This window comes from Rattus norvegicus, chromosome 6 (assembly GCF_036323735.1).
Source record: "Rattus norvegicus strain BN/NHsdMcwi chromosome 6, GRCr8, whole genome shotgun sequence".
Classification (NCBI taxonomy): Eukaryota; Metazoa; Chordata; class Mammalia; order Rodentia; family Muridae; genus Rattus; species Rattus norvegicus.
Genome location: NC_086024.1, coordinates 103,101,388 through 103,122,827, shown reverse-complemented (window position 1 = coordinate 103,122,827; position 21,440 = coordinate 103,101,388). Strand labels below are relative to the sequence as shown.

At 37.5% G+C, this 21,440-nt stretch overlaps 1 protein-coding gene across 24 annotated transcripts in view; it reads right to left on the bottom strand.

Moving 5' to 3' along the window:
- The window catches only part of Gphn (gephyrin), a 529,275-nt gene that overhangs the window by 93,852 nt on the left and 413,983 nt on the right, over positions 1-21,440 (bottom strand). For all 24 annotated transcript variants that reach the window (XM_039112910.2, XM_039112897.2, NM_022865.4 and 21 more), the window contains one exon: positions 19,424-19,516. In XM_039112910.2, coding sequence (XP_038968838.1) covers positions 19,424-19,516 — 93 coding nt within the window. The remainder of the gene's footprint in view (positions 1-19,423; positions 19,517-21,440) is intronic.

Below are 21,440 nucleotides of genomic sequence, written 5' to 3'. Positions count from 1 at the left end.
TTTGGGATCACTTAAATATACTATCATGTCATCTGCAAATAGTGATATTTTGACCTCTTCTTTTCCGATCTGTATCCCCTTGATCTCCTTTTGTTGTCTGATTGCTCTGGCTAGAACTTCAAGAACTATATTGAATAAGTAGGGAGAGAGTGGGCAGCCTTGTCTAGTCCCTGATTTTAGTGGGATTGCTTCAAGTTTCTCTCCATTTAGTTTAATGTTAGCAACTGGTTTGCTGTATATGGCTTTTACTATGTTTAGGTATGGGCCTTGAATTCCTATTCTTTCCAGGACTTTTATCATGAAGGGGTGTTGAATTTTGTCAAATGCTTTCTCAGCATCTAATGAAATGATCATGTGGTTCTGTTCTTTTAGTTTGTTTATATAATGGATCATGTTGATGGTTTTCCGTATATTAAACCATCCCTGCATGCCTGGGATGAAGCCTACTTGATCATGGTGCATGATTGTTTTGATGTGCTCTTGAATTCGGTTTGCCAGAATTTTATTGAGTATTTTTGCATCGATATTCATAAGGGAAATTGGTCTGAAGTTCTCTTTCTTTGTTGTGTCTTTGTGTGGTTTAGGTATAAGAGTAATTGTGGCTTCATAGAAGGAATTCGGTAGGGCTCCATCTGTTTCAATTTTGTGGAATAGTTTGGATAATATTGGTATGAGGTCTTCTATGAAGGTTTGATAGAATTCTGCACTAAACCCGTCTGGACCTGGGCTCTTTTTGGTTGGGAGACCTTTAATGACTGCTTCTATTTCCTTAGGAGTTATGGGGTTGTTTAACTGGTTTATCTGTTCCTGATTTAACCTCGATACCTGGTATCTGTCTATGAAATTGTCCATTTCCTGTAGATTTTCAAGTTTTGTTGAATATAGGCTTTTATAGTAAGATCTGATGATTTTTTTGAATTTCCTCTGAATCTGTAGTTATGTCTCCCTTTTCATTTCTGATTTTGTTAATTTGGACGCACTCTCTGTGTCCTCTCGTTAGTCTGGCTAAGGGTTTATCTATCTTGTTGATTTTCTCAAAGAACCAACTTTTGGTTCTGTTGATTCTTTCTATGGTCCTTTTTGTTTCTACTTGGTTGATTTCAGCTCTGAGTTTGATTATTTCCTGCCTTCTACTCCTCCTGGGTGTATTCGCTTCTTTTTGTTCTAGAGCTTTTAGGTGTGCTGTCAAGCTGCTGACATATGCTCTTTCCTGTTTCTTTCTGCAGGCACTCAGCGCTATGAGTTTTCCTCTTAGCACAGCTTTCATTGTGTCCCATAAGTTTGGGTATGTTGTACCTTCATTTTCATTAAATTCTAAAAAGTTTTTAATTTCTTTCTTTATTTCTTCCTTGACCAGGTTATCATTGAGTAGAGCATTGTTCAATTTCCACGTATATGTGGGCATTCTTCCCTTATTGTTATTGAAGACCAGTTTTAGGCCGTGGTGGTCTGATAGCATGCATGGGATTATTTCTATCTTTCTGTACCTGTTGAGGCCCGTTTTTTGACCAATTATATGGTCAGTTTTGGAGAAAGTACCATGAGGAGGTGAGAAGAAGGTATATCCTTTTGCTTTACGGTAGAATGTTCTATAAATATCCGTTAAGTCCATTTGGCTCATGACTTCTCTTAGTCTGTCTACATCACTGTTTTATTTCTGTTTCCATGATCTGTCCATTGATGAGAGTGGGGTGTTGAAATTTCCCACTATTATTGTGTGAGGTGCAATGTGTGTTTTGAGCTTTAGTAAGGTTTCTTTTACGTATGTAGGTGCCCTTGTATTTGGGGCATAGATATTTAGGATTGAGAGTTCATCTTGGTTGATTTTTCCTTTGATGAATATGAAGTGTCCTTCCTTATCTTTTTTGATGACTTTTAGTTGGAAATTGATTTTATTTGATATTAGAATGGCTACTCCAGCTTGCTTCTTCTGACCATTTGCTTGGAAAGTTGTTTTCCAGCCTTTCACTCTGAGGTAGTGTCTGTCTTTGTCTCTGAGGTGTGTTTCCTGTAGGCAGCAGAATGCAGGGTCCTCGTTGCGTATCCAGTTTGTTAATCTATGTCTTTTTATTGGGGAGTTGAGGCCATTCATATTGAGAGATATTAAGGAATAGTGATTGTTGCTTCCTGTTATATTCATATTTGGATGTGAGGTTATGTTTGTGTGCTTTCATTCTCTTTGTTTTGTTGCCAAGACGATTAGTTTCTTGCTTCTTCTAGGGTATAGCTTGCCTCCTTATGTTGGGCTTTACCATTTATTATCCTTTGTAGTGCTGGATTTGTAGAAAGATATTGTGTAAATTTGGTTTTGTCATGAAATATCTTGGTTTCTCCATCAATGTTAATTGAGAGTTTTGCTGGATACAGTAACCTGGGCTGGCATTTGTGTTCTCTTAGGGTCTGTATGACATCAGTCAAGGATCTTCTGGCCTTCATAGTTTCTGGCGAGAAGTCTGGTGTGATTCTGATAGGTCTCCATTTATATGTTACTTGACCTTTTTCCCTTACTGCTTTTAATATTCTTTCTTTATTTCGTGCGTTTGGTGTTTTGACTATTATGTGACGGGAGGTATTTCTTTTCTGGTCCAATCTATTTGGAGTTCTGTAGGCTTCTTGTATGCCTATGGGTATCTCTTTTTTTTAGGTTAGGGAAGTTTTCTTCTATGATTTTGTTGAAGATATTTAATGGTCCTTTGAGCTGGGAGTCTTCACTCTCTTCTATACCTATTATCCTTAGGTTTGATCTTCTCATTGTGTCCTGGATTTCCTGTATGTTTTGGACCAGTAGCTTTTTCCGCTTTACATTATCTTTGACAGTTGAGTCAATGATTTCTATGGAATCTTCTGCTCCTGAGATTCTCTCTTCCATCTCTTGTATTCTGTTGGTGAAGCTTGTATCTACAGCTCCTTGTCTCTTCTTTTGGTTTTCCATATCCAGGGTTGTTTCCATGTGTTCTTTCTTGATTGCTTCTATTTCCATTTTTAATTCCTTCAACTGTTTGATTGTGTTTTCCTGGAATTCTTTCAGGGATTTTTGTGACTCCTCTCTATGGCTTCTACTTGTTTATTTATGATTTCCTGGAATTCTTTCAGGGATTTTTGTGTCTCCTCTCTATGGGCTTCTACTTGTTTATTTATGTTTTCCTGGAATTCTTTCAGGCATTTTTGCGATTCCTCTCTGTAGGCTTCTACTTGTTCTCTAAGGGAGTTCTTCACGTCTTTCTTGAAGCCCTCCAGCATCATGATCAAAAATGATTTTGAAACTAGATCTTGCTTTTCTGGTGTGTTTGGATATTCCATGTTTGTTTTGATGGGAGATTTGGGCTCCGATGTTGCCATGTAGTCTTGGTTTCTGTTGCTTGGGTTCCTGCGCTTGCCTCTCGCCATCAGATTATCTCTAGTGTTACTTTGTTCTGCTATTTCTGACAGTGGCTAGACTGTCCTATAAGCCTGTGTGTCAGGAGTGCTGTAGACCTGTTTTCCTCTCTTTCAGTCAGTTATGGGGACAGAGTGTTCTGCTTTCGGGCGTGTAGTTTTTCCTCTCTACAGGTCTTCAGCTGTTCCTGTGGGCCTGTGTCTTGAGTTCACCAGACAGCTTTCTTGCAGCAGAAAATTTGGTCTTACCTGTGGTCCCGAGGCTCAAGTTCGCTCGTGGGGTGTTGCCCAAGGGCTCTCTGCAGTGGCAGCAACCAGGAAGACCTGTGCCGCCCCTTCCGGGAGCTTCAGTGCACCAGGGTTCCAGATGGTCTTTGGCTTTTTCCTCTGGTGTCCGAGATGTGTGTGCAGAGAGCAGTCTCTTCTGGTTGCCCAGGCTTGTCTGCCTCTCTGAAGGTTTAGCTCTCCCTCCCACGGGATTTGGGTGCAGAGAACTGTTTATCCGGTCTGTTTCCTTCAGGTTCCAGCGGTGTCTCAGGCAGGGGTCCTGCCGCTCCTGGGCCCTCCCCCACGGGAGCCCAGAGGCCTTATATAGTTTCCTCTTGGGCCAGGGATGTGGGCAGGGGTGAGCAGTGTTGGTGGTCTCTTCCGCTCTGCAGCCTCAGGAGTGCCCACCTGACCAGGCGTTTGGGTCTCTCTCTCACGGGGTCTGGGCCTTTTGTCCATTCTTAATGGGATGTCACTTTGTAGTACAAGCTGGCCAGTAGTTTATCACGTAGCCCACAGTTCTTGAACTCTCAGTGAGTGCTAGGATTACAGACATGCACTATCATGGTGTTGTTTCTTTAAGTATCAGGCAGTATTATTTTTCTAAAGGCTTAAGTAAAATATTGTTTGAGTCGCTTTTTTTTCATAGTTGACTTTCGTTACTTTGATGTAGAGAGGGGAAAAATTAACAAAGAATCATTTTGTTTCTACATGTTATATCTTAACCTTTCTAAATGTTATCTGAGTAAGTAAATTCCTAGAGTTTTGTATTTTTTCTTTTTGGAAACTTATATTAAACTAGAAGCTTTCCTGAAATGCTGTTTTTACAATGTCACTTTTATAGGTTCATTAAAAAGCCTTTTAGATAATTTAAAATACAAGCAGTAATAATTACTTCAAGAATTATCAATATTTTACAAATGTTTAAATATATTAAACAAATTTTTGCAGCATTTTAAAGCAAATTACTTTTTATTGAAAATTAATGAATCAATGATATTTTATAATTCCATACTGAAAATGTGAACATACTTCTATTTACTTTTAATTATTTATATTTCTGTACTGCTACACAACACATTATCAGCGTGTTTCCTTTTACAGCAATCTAGATATCTAACTCCCCCGCCCCACTTTTTTTTTTTTTTTAACTTCTGTACCAGAGTGAATCAGCACGGCTTGAATTAACAGAGAACTGAATCTGAATTATGACTCTGCCTATTATTAGATTCAGGACTTTAACAAAACTAGTATGCTTCTGAACTTGCTAGTAACAATAAAGATAATCATGGTGTATTCATATCCCACCCCTTTTATTCTTTCAATAAATTTCTACCAAGTGTCTTCTATTCCTTAAGTGTCAAATCAAGTACTAAGGACAGTGAAGGGAATGGAGTAAACGACATTATTTCAATTCTAATAATGTGCCAGACTGTTTTAAGTTTTTTCAAACTCTGGATCCAAAATGGCAATGAGCTATACATCCACTTGCAAACATACTTCTGAAGGAAAAGAATAGAAATATTATTTCATAGGTCAAGTGCAGCAGTGTGTGACAGCAGTCCCAGCTGCACGATGTAGTTAAACTGGCATGGAGAACTCACTAGATAGCCAAGGCTGTCCTTGAACTCCTTTATCCTCTGTCTCAGCCTCTTTTGTGTTAGGGTTACATCCATGATCAACCACATCTGCGTCTTCCCTGTTTTCTTAATGTCCAGGAAACACCTTTAATTTTGTTACATTTTTGAAGACTTCTGGTTATGTCATTTGATATAAAATTGATACTAACAGATAACTAATCATTGTGGCATTATATAGAAAATTATCATCCCAAATTCATTTGTTATAGAAATATCCTTCATTTCATTTCCCTGCTATATATGATTTCTCCTTAAGCCTCTTGAAATACTGTTTAGGCATTATTTTATTTTTAATAACAAGAAATATCATCATTATCATGTTAGTACTGTATAAACAGCACAATTTTCAGAGAATCTAGGAAATAGCTGTGAGAATAGAAGGAATATGGCATAGGAATTAACACTGTTCTTTGTTTAAGAAGCTATAATAAGGCTTGTTTCCCTAGTGTAGGGGAATGCCAGGGCAGTGACAGGGGAGTTGGTGGGTGGGAAGGGAAGCATCCTCATAGAAGCAGGAGAAGGGGGATGGGAGAGGGGGGAAATGAGGAAAGGGGATAACATTTAAAATGTAAATATATAAAATATCCAATAAAAATGCAAAACGCTATAATGGCACTGAATGATAAGCACTGGACAATAGTATTTATGCATATATTAGAGTCCAGAAAGGGTAGAGGGAGGTGAGAAGAGAGGGCCACAAGGCTGTGATAAAAGGCTTCATATGACAGTTGTACTGGATGATTAAATTAGATAAAATTAAAAAGATTTAATATACTCTTATTCTTCAGTCCCTTTCCTCCACCCAATACCAGATCATGCCCATCCTCCCACCCCCAACCCCATTCCCCTTTCCTCCCAGGTCCCTCCCTCCCTCTCCCTTTTGATTGCTTTCTTCTCCTTCCCAAGTGGGATTGGTGTCCTCATTTGGGCCCTTCATCTTGATGAACTTTGTGAGTTCTGTGGACTGTATCTTGGGTAGTCTGTCCTTTTTTTTTTTTTTAAACTTCACTTAGGATATTTTCTAGTTTCATCCATTTGCCTGCAAAACTCAGGATGTCCTCATTCTTAATAGCTGAGTAGTATTCCGTTGTGTAAATGAACCACATTTTCTGTATTCATTCTTCTGTCATGGTAAATCTGGGTTGTTTCCTAGTTTTGTCTATCACAAATAAGGACACTAGGAACATAGTAGAACATGTGCCCCTATGGTATGGTAGTGCATTTTTTGGGTATATGCCCAAGAGTGGTATTGCTGAGTCTTTAAATAGATCTATTTCCAATTTTTTGTGGAACCTTCAAATTGATTTCCAGAGTGGTTGTACCAGTTGCAATCCCACCAGCAATGGAGGAGTGTTTCTCTTTCTCCACATCCTCCCAACATGTGCTGTCACCTAAGGTTTTGATCCTAGCCATTCTGATATCCATTAGATGTAATCTCAGGGTCGTTTTGATTTGCATATTTTTGATCACTAAAGACTGAACATTTCTCTAGGTGCTTCTCAGCCATTTGAAATTCCTCTGTTTTGAATCCTCGGTTTAGTTCTATACCCCATTTTTTGACTGGGTTGTTTGGTGGTTAGCGTCTCGAGTTCTTTATATATTTTGGATATTAGCTCTCTATTAGATGTGGGGTTAGTGAAAAGTTTTCCCAGTCTGTAGGTTGCCAGTTTGTCCTATTGACTATGTCCTTTGCCTTTCAGAAGCTTTCCAGTTTCATGAGGTCCCATTTATCAATTCTTGATCTTAGAGCTTGAGCCATTTGGAGTTCAGTTTAGGAAATTTCCCCCTGTGCCAATGAGTTCAAGGCTCTTTCCCACTCTCTCTTGTATTAGATAGAGGGTATCTGGTTTTATGTTGAGGTCTTTGATCCACTTGGACTTGAGCTTCGTGTATGGTGACAAATATGGGTCTATTTTCATTTTCCTACATACAGAAAGCCTGTTAGACCAGCACCATTTATTGAGATGCTTTCTTTTATCCATTGTACATTTTTGGCTTCTTTGTCAAAAATCAAGTGTGCATAAGTGTGTGGTTTTATTTCTGGGTCCTCAATCCTATTCCATTGATCAACCTATCTGTTTCTATACCAATATAATGCAGTTTTTATCACTATTGCTCTGTAGTAGAGCTTGAGGTCAGGGATGGTGATTCCCCCAGCCATTTTTATATTGTTAAGAATTGATTTCGCTATTCTGGGTTTTTTGCCTTTCCAGATGAATTTGAGAATTGTTTTTCTACGTCTCTGAAGAATTGTGTCGGGATTTTGACAGGGATTATATTAAATCTGTAGATTGCATTTGGTAGGATGGCCATTTTTACTTTGTTAATTCTGACAATCCATGAGCAGGGGAGATCTTTCCATTTTCTGAGATCTTTGAGAAGTTATTGTCATAAAGATCTTTCACTTGTTTGATCAGAGTTACCCCAAGATATTTTATATTATTTGTGACTATTGTGAAGGGAGTTGTTTCAATAATTTCTTTCTCAGACTGTTTACTGTTTGTATAAAGGAAGACTACTAATTTATTTGAGTTAATTTTATAGCCGGCCACTTTGTTAAGGTTGTTTATCAGCTGTAGAAGTTCTCTGGTAAAATCTTTGGGGTCACTTATGTATATATTATCATATCATCTGAAATAGTGATACCTTTAATTCTTCTTTGCTAATTTGAATCCCCTTGATCTCTTTTTGTTGTATTCTTGTTCTTGCTAGCACTTAGAGTATTATACTGAATAGATATGGGAAGAGAGACATTCTTGTCTCCAATTTTAGTGGGATTGTTTCAAGTATCTCTCCATTTAATTTGATATTGGCTGTTGGTTTGCAGTAAATTGCTTTTATTATATTAGCTATGGGTCTTGAATTACTGATCTCTCCAATCCTTTTAATATGAACGGGGGTTGTATTTTGTCAAATGCTTTTTCTGCATCTAAGGAGATGATCATGTGATTTTTCTTTGATTTTGTTTATAGTGGATTATGTTAATGGATTTTCATATATTGAACCAACTTTACATCACTGGGATGAAGCCTGCTTGCTCCTGGTGAATGATGGTTTTGATGTGTTCTTGGATTCGGTTTGCAAGAATTTTACTGAGTATTTTTGCATTGATATTCATAAGTGAAACTGGTCTGAAGTTCTCTTTTTTGATTAGGTCTTTGTGTGGTTTAGGTATCAGAATAATTGTGGTGGCTTCATAGAATGAATTAGGCAGTGTTCCTTCTGTTTCTATTTTATGGAATAGTTGAGGAATTTTGATATCAGGTCTTCTTTGAAGGTCTGGCAGAATTCTGCACTAAATTCATCTGGCTCTGGGCTTTTTGTAGTTGAGAGATTTTCAATGACTTCTTCTACTTCCTTATGGGATATGGGACTGTTTAGATAGTTGGCCTGCTCTTGATTTAACTTTGCTATATGGTACTGTCTAGAAAACCATCCATTTCATATAAATTTTCCAGTTTTGTTGAGTATAGACTTTTGTAGTAGGATCTGATGATTTTTTGAATTTCCTCCATTTCGTTATGTCTCCCTTTTCATGTCTAATTTTGAAAATTTGGATATTGCCTCTGGGTCCTTTAGTTAGTTGGCTAGTGGTTTACCTAGCTTGTTGATTCTCTCAAAGAACCAGCTTTTGGATGTGTTGATTCTTTGTATTGTCCCCTTTGGGTTTGTGTGTGTATGTGTGTGTGTGTGTGTGTGTGTGTGTGTGTGTGTGTGTGTGTGTGTGTGTGTTATTTCAGCCCACAGTTTGACTATTTTCTGCCCTATACTCCTCTTGGGTGAGTTTGTTCTTTTCATTCTAGAGTTCTCAGGTGTGCCATTAAGTTGCTAGTGTAGGATCGCTCCAGTTTTCTTATCAGGGCAATTAGTGCTATGAATTTTCCTCTTAGCACTGCTTTCAGTGTGTCCCATAAATTTGGGTATGATGTGTCAACGTTTTCATTAAATTTCAGGAAGTCTTTAACTTCTTTACTTCTTCCCTGACCAAGTTATCATTGAGTAGAGAGTTGTTCAGTTTCCACGTGTATGTGGGCTTTCTGTTGTTTTTGTTGTTATTGAAGACCAGCTTTAGGCCATGGTGGTCTGATAGGATGCATGGAATTATTTCAATCTTCTTGTATCCATTGAAGGTTGTTTTGTGATCAATTATATGGTCAATTTTGGAGAAGGTACCATGAGGTGCCGAGAAGAAGGTGTATTCTTTTTTTTTTTTTTGGAGCTGAGGACCGAACCCAGGGCCTTGTGCTTGCTAGGCAAGTGCTCTACCACTGAGCTAAATCCCCAACCCCAGCTTATGCCTTTTTATAGGTGAGTTGAGTCCACTAATATTGAGAGATATTAAAGACAGTTAGTTACTGTTATATTTGTTTTTGTAGGTGGCTTTATGTGCTTGTGGTTCTCCCCTTTTCGCTTTGTTGTAAGATGCTTAATATCTTGTCTTTTCTTTGGTGTAGGTACTTTCCTTGTGCTGGAGTTTTCCTTTTAGGATCCTCTGTAGGCTGGATTGGAATACAGATGCTGTTTGAATTTGGTTTTGTCCTGGAATATTATGGTTTCCCCATCCATGTTGACTGAGAGGTTTGCTGGGTATAGTAGCCTGGGCTTGCATTTGTGTTCTCTTAGAGTCTGCATGACCTCTGAACAGGCTCTTCTGGTTTTCACAGTCTCTGTAAGAAGTCTGGTATAATTCTGATAGGTCTTGGTTTGTTACTTGGCCCTTTCCCTTGCAGCTTTTAATATTCTTTCTTTCTTCTGTGTGTTTAGTGTTTTAATTATTATGTGATGAAAGGATTTTCTTTTCTGGTCCTATTTATTTGGTGTTTTATAGGCTTCTTGTACCTTTATGGCCATCTCTTTCATTAAGTAGTGGAAGTTGATTTACTTCTATGATTTTGTTGAAGATGTTTTCAGGTCCTTTGAGTTGGGAATCTTCATTCTCCTCTATTACAATAATTCTTAGATTTGGTCTTTTCATTGTGTCCTGAATTTCCTGGATGTTTTAGGTTAGGAGTTTTTTATGTTTTGAATATTCTTAGACAGTTGTGTCAATCTCTTCTATGGTATCTTCTACATCTGAGATTCTCTCTTCTATCTCTTATATTCTGTTGGTGATACTTATATTTGAAATTCTTTACCTCTTTCCTAGGTTTTCCATTTCCAGGTTTCCCTCCCTTTGTGTTTTCTTTATTGTTTCTACTTTCACTTTTGGGTCTTGAACAGTTTTATGCAGTTCCTTCACCTGTTTGATGGTGTTTTCCTGTATTTCTTTAAGGGATTTATTTGTTTCCTCCTTAAGGGCTCCTACCTGTTTACCTGTGTTTTCTTGTATTTCTTTCAGTGAGTTATTTATATCCTCCTTAAAGGACTCTACTATCTTTATGAGATAGGATTTTGGGTCAGCTTCTTGATTTTCAGGTGTGTTGGTGTATTCAGGTCATGCTGTGGTCAGAGAACTGGGCTCTGATGATGCCCACGTATATTGGCTTTTGTTGCTAATGGTTGTACGATTGCCTCTTGACATCTGGTTATCTCTGGTGTTTGGTGGTCTGGGTGTCTCTGTCTGCAGTCTGCCTCTTTTGTTCCTGGGTTGCTTTAGCTCTCCTGGTAGGCAGTAGCAGACTTCCTTTGGGGTGTTCAGACTGTGGTGTCAGCTGCCCAGTTACCTTGTGCACAGAGGAATCCCTGGGATGCCTAAAAGCTGTGCTGTTCTGAGTGCAATGGATCTCCTGGGATGCCTCAGGGTGTGGTATCAAATGCTTTGAGTGCAGCAGATCTTCTGGTATATCTCAGGATATGGAGTCTGCTGGGGAGGAGACTAACTAGCAGTCTGTCCCAGCAGAAAGGATGGGGTGGAAGGCCAGCTAACATTTTTATATGAAATGAACAATTTTCTAGATAGATACCAGGTACCAAAGTGAAATTAGGATCAGATAAACCATCTAAACAGTCCCATAACCCCTAAAGAAATAGAAGCAGTCAATAAAAGTCTCCCAACCAAAAGAAGCTCAGGATCAGATGGGTTTAGTGCAGCATTCTATCAGATCTTCATAGAAGACCTCATACCAATACTGTCTAAACTATTCCACAAAATAGAAGCAGAAGGAACACTATCTAATTCCTTCTATGAAGCCACAATTACGCTTATACCTAAACCACACAAAGACTCAACAAAGAAAGAAAACTTCAGACCAATTTGCCTTATGAATATCAATGCAAAATTACTCAATAAAATTCTCGCAAACCAGATCCAAGAACACATCAAAAGGATCGTCCGTCATGATCAAGTAGGTGTCATCCCAGGCATGCAGGGATGGCTCAATACACGCAAATCCATCAACGTGATCCACTGTATAAACGATCTCAAAGAAAAAGAAAGCACATGATAATCTCACTAGATGCTGAGAAAGCATTTGACCAAATTCAACGCCCCTTCATGATAAAAGCCCTGGAAAGATCAAGAATTTAAGGGCCATACATAAACACAGTAAAAACAATATTCAGCAAACCAGGAGTCAACATCAAACTAAACTGAGAGAAACTTGAAGCAATCCCACTAAAATCAGGGACTAGACAAGGCTGCCCACTCTCTCCCTACTTATTCAATATAGTTCTTGAAGTTCTAGCCAGAGCAATCAGACAACAAAAGGAGGTCAAAAGGATACAAATTGGAAAGGAAGAAGTCAAAATATCGCTATTTGCAGATGATATGATAGTATACTTAAGTGACCCCAAAAGTTCCACCAGAGAACTCCTAAACCTGATAAACAACTTCAGCAAAGTGGCTGTATATAAAATTAACTCAAACAAATCAGTAGCCATCCTCTACTCAAAGGATAAACATGCTGAGAAAGAAATTAGGGAAATGACACCCTTCACAATAGTCACAGACAACATAAAATACCTTGGTGTGATTCTAACTAAGCATGTGAAATATCTGTATGAGAAAAACTTCAAGTATTTGAAGAAACTGAAGAAAATCTCAGAAGATGGAAAAATCTCCCATGCTCATGGATTGGCAGGATTAATTGTAAAATTGCCATCTTGCCAAAAGCAATTTACAGATTCAATGCAATCCCCATCAAAATTCCAACTGAAGTCTTCATAGAGTTAGAAAGAGGAATTTGCAAATTCATTTGTAGTAACAAATAGCCCAGAATAGCAAAAACTATTCTCAGCAATAAAAGGACTTCTTGGGGAATCACCATCTCTGACCTCAAGCAGTATTTGAGTAATAGTGATAAAAACTGTATGGTATTGGTACAGAGACAGGCAGGTAGATCAATGAATAGAACTGAGGACCCAGAAATGAACCCACACACCTTGTGAGTACTTGATCTTTGACAAAGGAGCTAAAACATTCCAGTGGAAAAAAGATAGATAGTATTTTCAACAAATATTGCTGGTTCAACTGGCGGTCAGCATGTAGAAGAATGGAAATTGATCCATTCTTATCGCCCTGTATAAAGCTTATGTCCAAGTGGATCAAAGACCTCCACATAAAACCAGATACATGAAAACTAATAGAAGAAAAAGTGGCAAAGAGCCTTGAACACATGGGCACTTGGGAAATTTTCCTGAACAGAACACCAATGGTTTATGTTCTAAGATCAAGAATTGACAAATGATACTTCATAAAATTGCAAAGCTTCTGTAAGGCAAAGGACACTGTCATTAGGACAAGATGGCAACCAACAGATTGGGAAAAGATCGTTACCAATCCTATATCTGATAGAGAGTTAATATCCAATATATACAAAGAATTCAAGAAATTAGACTCCAGAGAATTAAATAACCCTATTAAAAATGGGCTACAGAGCTAACAGAATTCTCAGTTGAGGAATATCAAATGGCTAAGTACCTTTAGAAATGTTCAACATCCTTAGTAATCAGGGAAATGCAAATCAAAACAACCCTGAGATTCCACCTCACACCAGTCACAATGGCTAAGATCAAAAACTCAGGTGACAATAGATGCTGGCGAGAATGTGGAAAAAGAGGAACACTCCTCTATTGTTGGTGGGATTGCAAGCTGGTACAATCACTCTGGTAATCAGTCTGGAGGTTCCTCAGCAAATTGGACATACTTTTACCTGAGGACCCAGCTATACTACTCCTGGGCATATACCCAAAAGATGCTCCAACATACAACAAAGACACATGCTATACTATGTTCATCGCAGCCTTATTTCTAATAGCCAGAAGCTGGAAAGAACCCAGTTGCCTTTCAACAGAGGAATGGATACAGAAAATGTGGTACATCTATACAATGGAGTATTAATTACTCAGCTATCAAAAACAATGACTTGATGAATTTCATAGGCAAATGGATGGAACTAGAAAATATCCTGAGTGAGGTAACCCAATCACAAAAAACACACATGGTATGCACTCATTGATAAGTGGATATTAGCCCAAAAGCTTGAATTATCCATGATAAAATCCACAGACTACATGAAGCTCAGGAAGAAGGATGACCAAAGTGTGCATGCTTCAGTCCTTAAAATGGGGAACAAAAATATTCATAGGAGGGAGATATGGAGATAAAGTTTGGAGCAGAGACTGAAGGAAGTGCCATTCAGAGCCTGCCCCACTTAGGCATCCAGACCATATATATACAGCCACCAAACGCAGTCACTACTGGGGATGCCAAGAAGTGCATGCTAACAGGAATCAGATGTAGATCTCTCCTGAGAGACACAGCCAGAATACAGCAAATACATAGGCGAATGCCATCATTAAACCATTGAACTGAAAACGGGACCCCCGTTGAAGGAATCTTAGAAAGGACTGGAAGAGCTTGAAGGGGCTTGAGACCCCATATGAACAACAATGCCAACCAAGCAGAGCTTCCAGGGACTAAACCACTACCCAAAGACTATACATGGCCTGACCCTGGGCTCCAACCTCATAGGTAGCAATGAATAGCCTAGTAAGAGCACCAGTGGAAGGGGAAGACTTTTGTCCTGCCAAGACTGAACCCCCAGTGAATGTGATTGTTGAGGGGAGGGTGGTAATAGGGGGAAGATGGGGAGGGGAACACCCATAGAGAAGGGGAAGGGGAGGGGTTAGGGGGATGTTGGTCCAGAAACCGGGAAAGGGAATAACAATCGAAATGTAAATAAGAAATACTCAAGTTAATAAAGATTAAAAAAGAAAAAAAGAAAAAGAAAAAGAATGACCATACCAACCAACCAGAGCTCCCAGGGACTAAACCACCATCCAAAGAGTACACATGGCTCAGCTGCACATGTAGCAGAGGATGGCCTTGTTGGGCACCAATGGGAGGAGAAACCCTGGTACTGTTATGGCTGGACCCCCCACTGTAGGGGAATGTCAGGACAGGTATGTGGGAAGGATTGGGTCTGGGAACACCCTCAAAGAAGCAGGGAGAAGCAGGATGGGTTAGGGGGTTTATGGACGGGAAACGGGGAAAGGGAATAACATTTGAAATATAAATAAAAATATCCAATAAAATACAAATATACATATATTTATAATTTAAAAATTTGTAGTCCTTTCAAATGAATTCAGGAAGCACAAAATAAGGATAGTTAAGCGAGAAGGTAACATGTATTCTATTCCAGGTGGTTATGGAATATTGCCCATTTATGTTACTATTGGGAAGGGAGGTATCTATTTCCTTAATGTATGTTAAGTGTTCTTAAATTAACTAAAATTAATTGTTCCAATTATCATATCTGCTCACATAAGTACTATTCTCTGTATGTTGCAGATGTCCTTTTATTATCTAAAATAGCTATGGTAGAAGCAATGATAGGCTATTAATGAGCTGAATAGTGAAGCTGTGGCCAGAGATGGACAGAGATAAAATGACTGGTGACCCAGAAACACCGATCAGTGAAGCAGCAAAGAACCAATTCTAAACCAAAATGTTTTTTTCATGTTGAATTTTTGTACTCTAACACATTGGATATGGTTTGACTCATGAGATGTTAATAAGGAGAAGGTAGTAAGATATGAACAGTTTTATAATGTTCTTCTTTGTCTTTGTCCTTTCCATCTATATCTTTAATTAGCATGTAAGAAAAATATTTAAAATTAACTTGGTACATTACTCAATGGTTAAGATTTCTTTTGACATATTCTCTCAAAACTATTATATATGGTACCCAACATAATTCATGGCTTGTTCAAAATAGTGCATGCTTTTACACAATTCTAAAGCAAGTACTAATGGATAAGCTATCCAGTGGACTAGATTTGATTTCCAGAACTTATATGGCAACTCGCAACCCTCTGTAACTCTAGTACCATACAACCCAATGCCCTCTTCAGGTGTTCTCCTCTGGCATGTACAGCAAGAATAAAAATACTGCACTGACATTGTTAATATGCTACTTTCATGTTCTTTTAATTTTAAAAAACCTTTCAAATTCTCTTTTTCCTAAATGTAGTTTTAGGTTTATAAAGGCATACATATTCATATTAAGGGTCATTTGCTTTTGCCTTTTCGTTGTTGTTTTCTTGTTTTTTAGAGCTGGTTTCTCTGTGTAACCCTGGCCATCTTGGCTGGTCTCAACTCCGAGTTCTGCCTGCCTCTGCCTCCTGAGTGCTGGGATTAAAGGTGTGGGCCACTTCCACTGGCTGACTTTTGCCTTCTTTCTATTTTTCTTGATTTTTGAAAGCTGTTTATATTTACTTTTTTTCCTTTTTAAACGTTATTTTTTGACATATGGTCTATGTAGCTCTGGTCGTTGTCTTACCTACTATGTGACCCAGGGTGATGGTAATCTTGCCTTAATCTTCTTGAGTGCCCAGTTGTGAATCAGTACCTCCAGCCTGTTTTTTCTAATTTCTTTTTTTCTCAGTTTTTCTATTACTATCTTGATTTTCCAACCCACACCCCTAAATCTAAGTATTCCTCTAACTGATTTGGAGTTTTATCCACATGTTTTATGAAGGAAATCTAGAAATCTAGAACAGGCTCAAAACTTCTCTACACTTATAAGAGGTAGCAGTGTTCACAAGGGTCACTGGTTGCTACTAGATGGCCTAAGACAAAAGTAGAGAAGAAAAAGGGGCAATAAAGGGTTCTGGGGAGAGTGGAGCTGAGTAGAAAAGGGTAGGAAGCCACGGCCATTGCTCAAGTGTGTGTGTGTATGTGTGTGTATGCATGTGTGCTTGCACGTGCACAAATTATTTCTGAAGTGCAAAGATGAGGATATACAAACTGAAAAATTCAGCATGGTTTTAAGAACATGCCTTTGTCTTTTTTGGACATTTGTTGCTTCCATTCTAATGTATTCCAGCCACCCTCCTTTGTGATTATCTGAACACAATGCCTGCATTTTCTGCTGCATCATTTTATGTGCTATATATCTTAGAGAACCAACAACAATTTGTATGCAGAAAGCAATGTGCAGCTGCTAGGTAATGTCTTAAACATTACTTATACTGTGGGATATCATTTGCAGTTTTTCTTGGTGAAATAACTAAAAAAAGCCATCTTAAACAAAAGAATAAATAGGATACTCAGTTGTGATTTTATACAAGATATCTTGAATAAATTCTACAGCAGTTGAAAGGCTCTTTTATGGCTCATGTGGGCTAGCTAAATTTTTGGCAACAAAAGAGCTATGAGCAATAGCTTCTTTTTATGCAACTGTTGGTATCGCATGTAAACATCACAGAGACACATGAGCGCTGAGAATAGTTCTGCCTCAGATAATTTATTTTTTCACTCTCTCCTACTTTGTACCCAAGAATGTAAAAAACACATTTTTGTTGCTAATATTTCACTTCCCATAGCTGTCTGACTCTACAAATAAGAATCTTTTGTCATTTTATAGTAATCTTGGATGGCTATAAGGAGGCCAAAACAGAATTTACTTTTCAGTTTGAAATAAGTAATGCAAAAAAAAAATCCATGAAGTGATCATAAAGAAAATTATTCAATTTTCTTTCTGAACAATTCATTTTTGTAAATACCACAGCAAAATAAACTTTGAAGAAAAGTATGTGTTTGGGAGACAAGGTATCTTGTTTAGCCCACGCTGGCCTTGCACTAATGATCTTGCAGTCCTGGAATCAAGATCACTTAAACTCTGTTCAAATGCCATACACATAGACCATTTGTGATGATGCCTCCAAGATAGGAGATGGCACTGGAACATGATAGAACAGCGAATGAATTTTATTACAAGTAGAGAAAATACTATTTTAATGGACAGAGTTAAAGAAACAAAATGAAAGAAAATTCATAATTTGCCATTTAAAAAGGTTTGGCTGATTGTGTCCACATGTGAGTATATTAGGAAAATATTAATTTTAAATTAGGTTTTTCATTGTTTAAATATTCCTGTAGGCTGTGGTTCTATGTAAACATTACTAAGCTTGGTGTATTTTATTCTTTAAATATGAAGTTTAGCTATCTAAATAACAGAGCATGAAGATTGTTAGAAATATTTTTAAAATAATAATACTTTCAAAATTTCTGAGAATTCCTGGAATACTGATTTATTAAAACTGAATCTCAAAATACATGTCAGTAAAAGGCAAAATATTTACATGATATGAAGACCAAATGTGGTGTCTTCATCAAACCCTTCCCCTCAGGGCTCAGGGAGCTATGGAGAAGAGAATGCAGAAAGATTTTAAGAGCCTGAGGCGATTAAGAGTCCAGGGAAATAGTATCTTCTAGATACAAAAGTACTGATGTACACAGACATAAATACACTAGACTACACAACTCACAGCTAGATGGGATTCCACGACTGAATCAAGAAGATATTTATAATTGATCGCCGTGGACAAAGGGAAAAATGAGTTTTCTTTGTTTTTTTTTTTTTTTTCTTTTCTTTTTTTCGGAGCTGGGGACCAAACCCAGGGCCTTGTGCTTGCTAGGCAAGTGCTCTACCACTGAGCTAAATTCCCAACCCCAAAATGAGTTTTCTTTAATGAAGCATCATTGGGTATATTAACCGTACTACATGGCAGGTCCTATGCCCAGAGTAGTTGACCAACACATAATAGTCAGTAGCTTTTTTGAAACCTTTTGTTTCATTTGGTATTTTGTGTCTTATTGGTCTTTTGCTTGTTTGTTTTAATTTTTTTTGGATTTTTTTTTTTGAAAAGAAAAAGAACATAAAGTTGGGTGGATAGAGAGGTGGGTAGGATCTGGTAGGAGCTGGAGGCGAGGAAAACATGACCAAAATATATTGTATAGAAAAATTTAAATAAAAAAGTAACTGTATTCTTAAATAACCCTGAAAAGGTGGGAAATATTTTTAGATTATTTTTTATTTGAATTAATAGCCAATAACACAAAAATAATGTATTAATTTTTGAAAATTGCTAAGAAAATTGATTTTGAATATTCTCATCAGAGGAAATAATTATATGAAACAATACATATGCTAATTAGATCAGTGGAATCATAGTATATTCCTATTTTAAAATATATTGTACACAGAAAAACAAAGGAAAAATATCAAATAAGAGTTTTCAAGCAAGCTAGTTAAATCTTATCCTGGGTTATCAGATCAGGTTTTAGGCAGGTAACTGTTATTTATTATTTGCTTTTAAGTTTTACACAATTTTTGGCAACTCTGAGGGTATGAGCTCTGAGGATAGTAGCATCCGGAGTTCCAGAACTCTGATACATGGTGTCTTCCAGAGAGAATTAATTTCATGCCTGTGTTTCATGAAATCCTTTACTGATGTTTAAGTTTAAACCAAGAGAAAGACTTTTACATTTAATCTGAGTGCTAGGAATCTGCTCATGTTCCCTAGAACCTATAGCTGTATCCAACTAGAAAACATGCAGACTTCCAGATCAAAGCTGTCTGCTTTCTGATATGTGGGGGCTAAAAGCATAAGCTACAGTAACAGTATTTTTTGGTTTTGTGGTACCAGAGAACTCAGGGTTTGTGGTGTTTTTAATTTGACCTCTATGTATATATTTACAATAAAGAATTTTCATAGGACGATATAATACTTTCCCTACAGAATATTAATCAAGATTGTTTCAAAAAATATAGGTACAGATTAGCAGGTAAGTGAAGTAATTTTGACAATTACTTGGGGATAGATACAACAGTAATCAGGAATGTGGACAGAGAAAAAAATGTAGAAAAATAGAGTATGAGTCTGATGACTCTTTAAAAAACCAACATATTTACCTCGAACAGCATAGCCATCTTTTACTGATGCTGGGAATGGGGGTAGGTTGTCTTTTGCATACACATCTTGAGCAAGGACTCGCCCCATTCCATCTGAAAGAAAAGAAAGAAACATGAATAATGGAGGCAATGGGTACTCAGTCATTCACAAATAAGCTGGGCACAATGCCTGTGTCACATCTTGTCAATGGGCTCAGGTAGACATTCTGATTTCCATCCCAAGAGACAGTAGGCAGAAAGAAGAGGTGCATCCTGGTGTCTAGATCACATATGGTCAATTTTTAGTAATATTTACAGCAATTGTCTAAATATGAATTGCTATACAGTTAGAAAAGATAAGCTTAGAAGATATATCATGAATCCTTTGAGAAGTCAAGTATATTCTTCTAAAGGAAAACCAAATTTAAACATTTTCATATTAATAGACACAGAAATTTCCTTGCTATTATTATATCTTCATGGAGATCTTTATTTCAGAGTTGCTTGCATTAGTAAATATAGAAAGAAACCAAAAGACTAGTAATACATTGACGTAAACAGAGACATCAATCTTATGATAAAATATGGGACTAAAGTGACATTTATAGACACAGCCAGAACATGTCAAATGCTACAAATGTCTCAGAGGTCAATGCTAGCAGCAAATCACTGAACTGAGAACGGGACCCCTGTTGAAGGAATTAGAGAAGGGACTGAAAGAGCTGAAGGGGCTCGAGACCCCATATGAACAACAATGCCAACCAACCAGAGCTTCCAGGGACTAAGCCACTACACAAAGACTATACATGGACTGACCCTGGGGTTCAAATGCATAGGTAGCAGTGAATAGCCTTGTTGGGGCACCAGTGGAAGGGGAAGCCCTTGGTCCTGCCAAGGCTGGACCCCCAGTGTAGGGGATTGCTGAGGGGGTGTGGTAATGGGGGATGGATATAGAAGGGGAGGGGGAGGGGCTGGGGGGGCTGATGAACAGGAAACCGGGAAAGGGAATAACATTTGAAATGTAAATAAGAAATACCCAATTTAATAAAAATGGAAAAAATATTCATGGACAGATAAAATTCTTAAAAAGATATACTTTTAAACATGTAAATTATATATAGTATACTATATAATTTTAAACTATATTAACATAAATATATATCTAGAAGGATGTACAAGAAAATATGAACTGTTACTTTAAAATGTTAGTTTTTGTTTTTTATTCACTCTGTTATAGCTTTTGGCAACAGTTTCCAATTTTAGCTTTAATACAATAAACATGCCACTCTTAGAAGATTTCTGCCATGAAAGGAGAAATCTAAGAAAAGGAAGGAGCTTCCCAATTATTTAAATTGAATTTAAACCTTTGATTTTGGCTTTATTAACTCAAGTGATTTAATGACAATTAGTGTATCAATAATGTATGGTGTAATTCAAATGGATTCATGAGTAACTTTTTAAATTCTTTAGTGAATTTTGGACCTTACAATCAAGGCATGTGCCAGAATTTGATTGGTATGAGGCACTTGCATACTTTATAACATCTCATTGTTTCCACTGGGGTTTGACTTCAGCCACTGAAAGCCTATTGCTTTTGAGACTTAGGACCTAGAGTACAGAGACTTTTTACTTTGGTACTCTAATTCATAGAGATTCTGACTCTTACTTTTTAAACACTGAATCTTGAACTGAAGGGGGAATCTGGTAGATTTTATCTTCATGTATTTCCAGGAGGTTAAATCTCTTCTTCATCTATGCTTTCTAAGACAAGGAATGTAATGAGACCATAGGTCTGATTCCAATTTATACATTTTTTCCTGTGTAGCCCAGGATAGACTTAAACTTTACTTAAGTCTCAGAATTTCCCCTATTTCATCTCAGAATTGAATAATTAGAGGTATAAGCCACCAAACCTTGTTATAATATCAGTTTCTAAATGAACCAGAAGTTTTAAGGTGGTTATTAATACTGAGTCAGTGTCACAGTTAGCCTCCAGGAATGGTTTGGCCTGTGGTGGTCAAGATACAAGCTCTACACC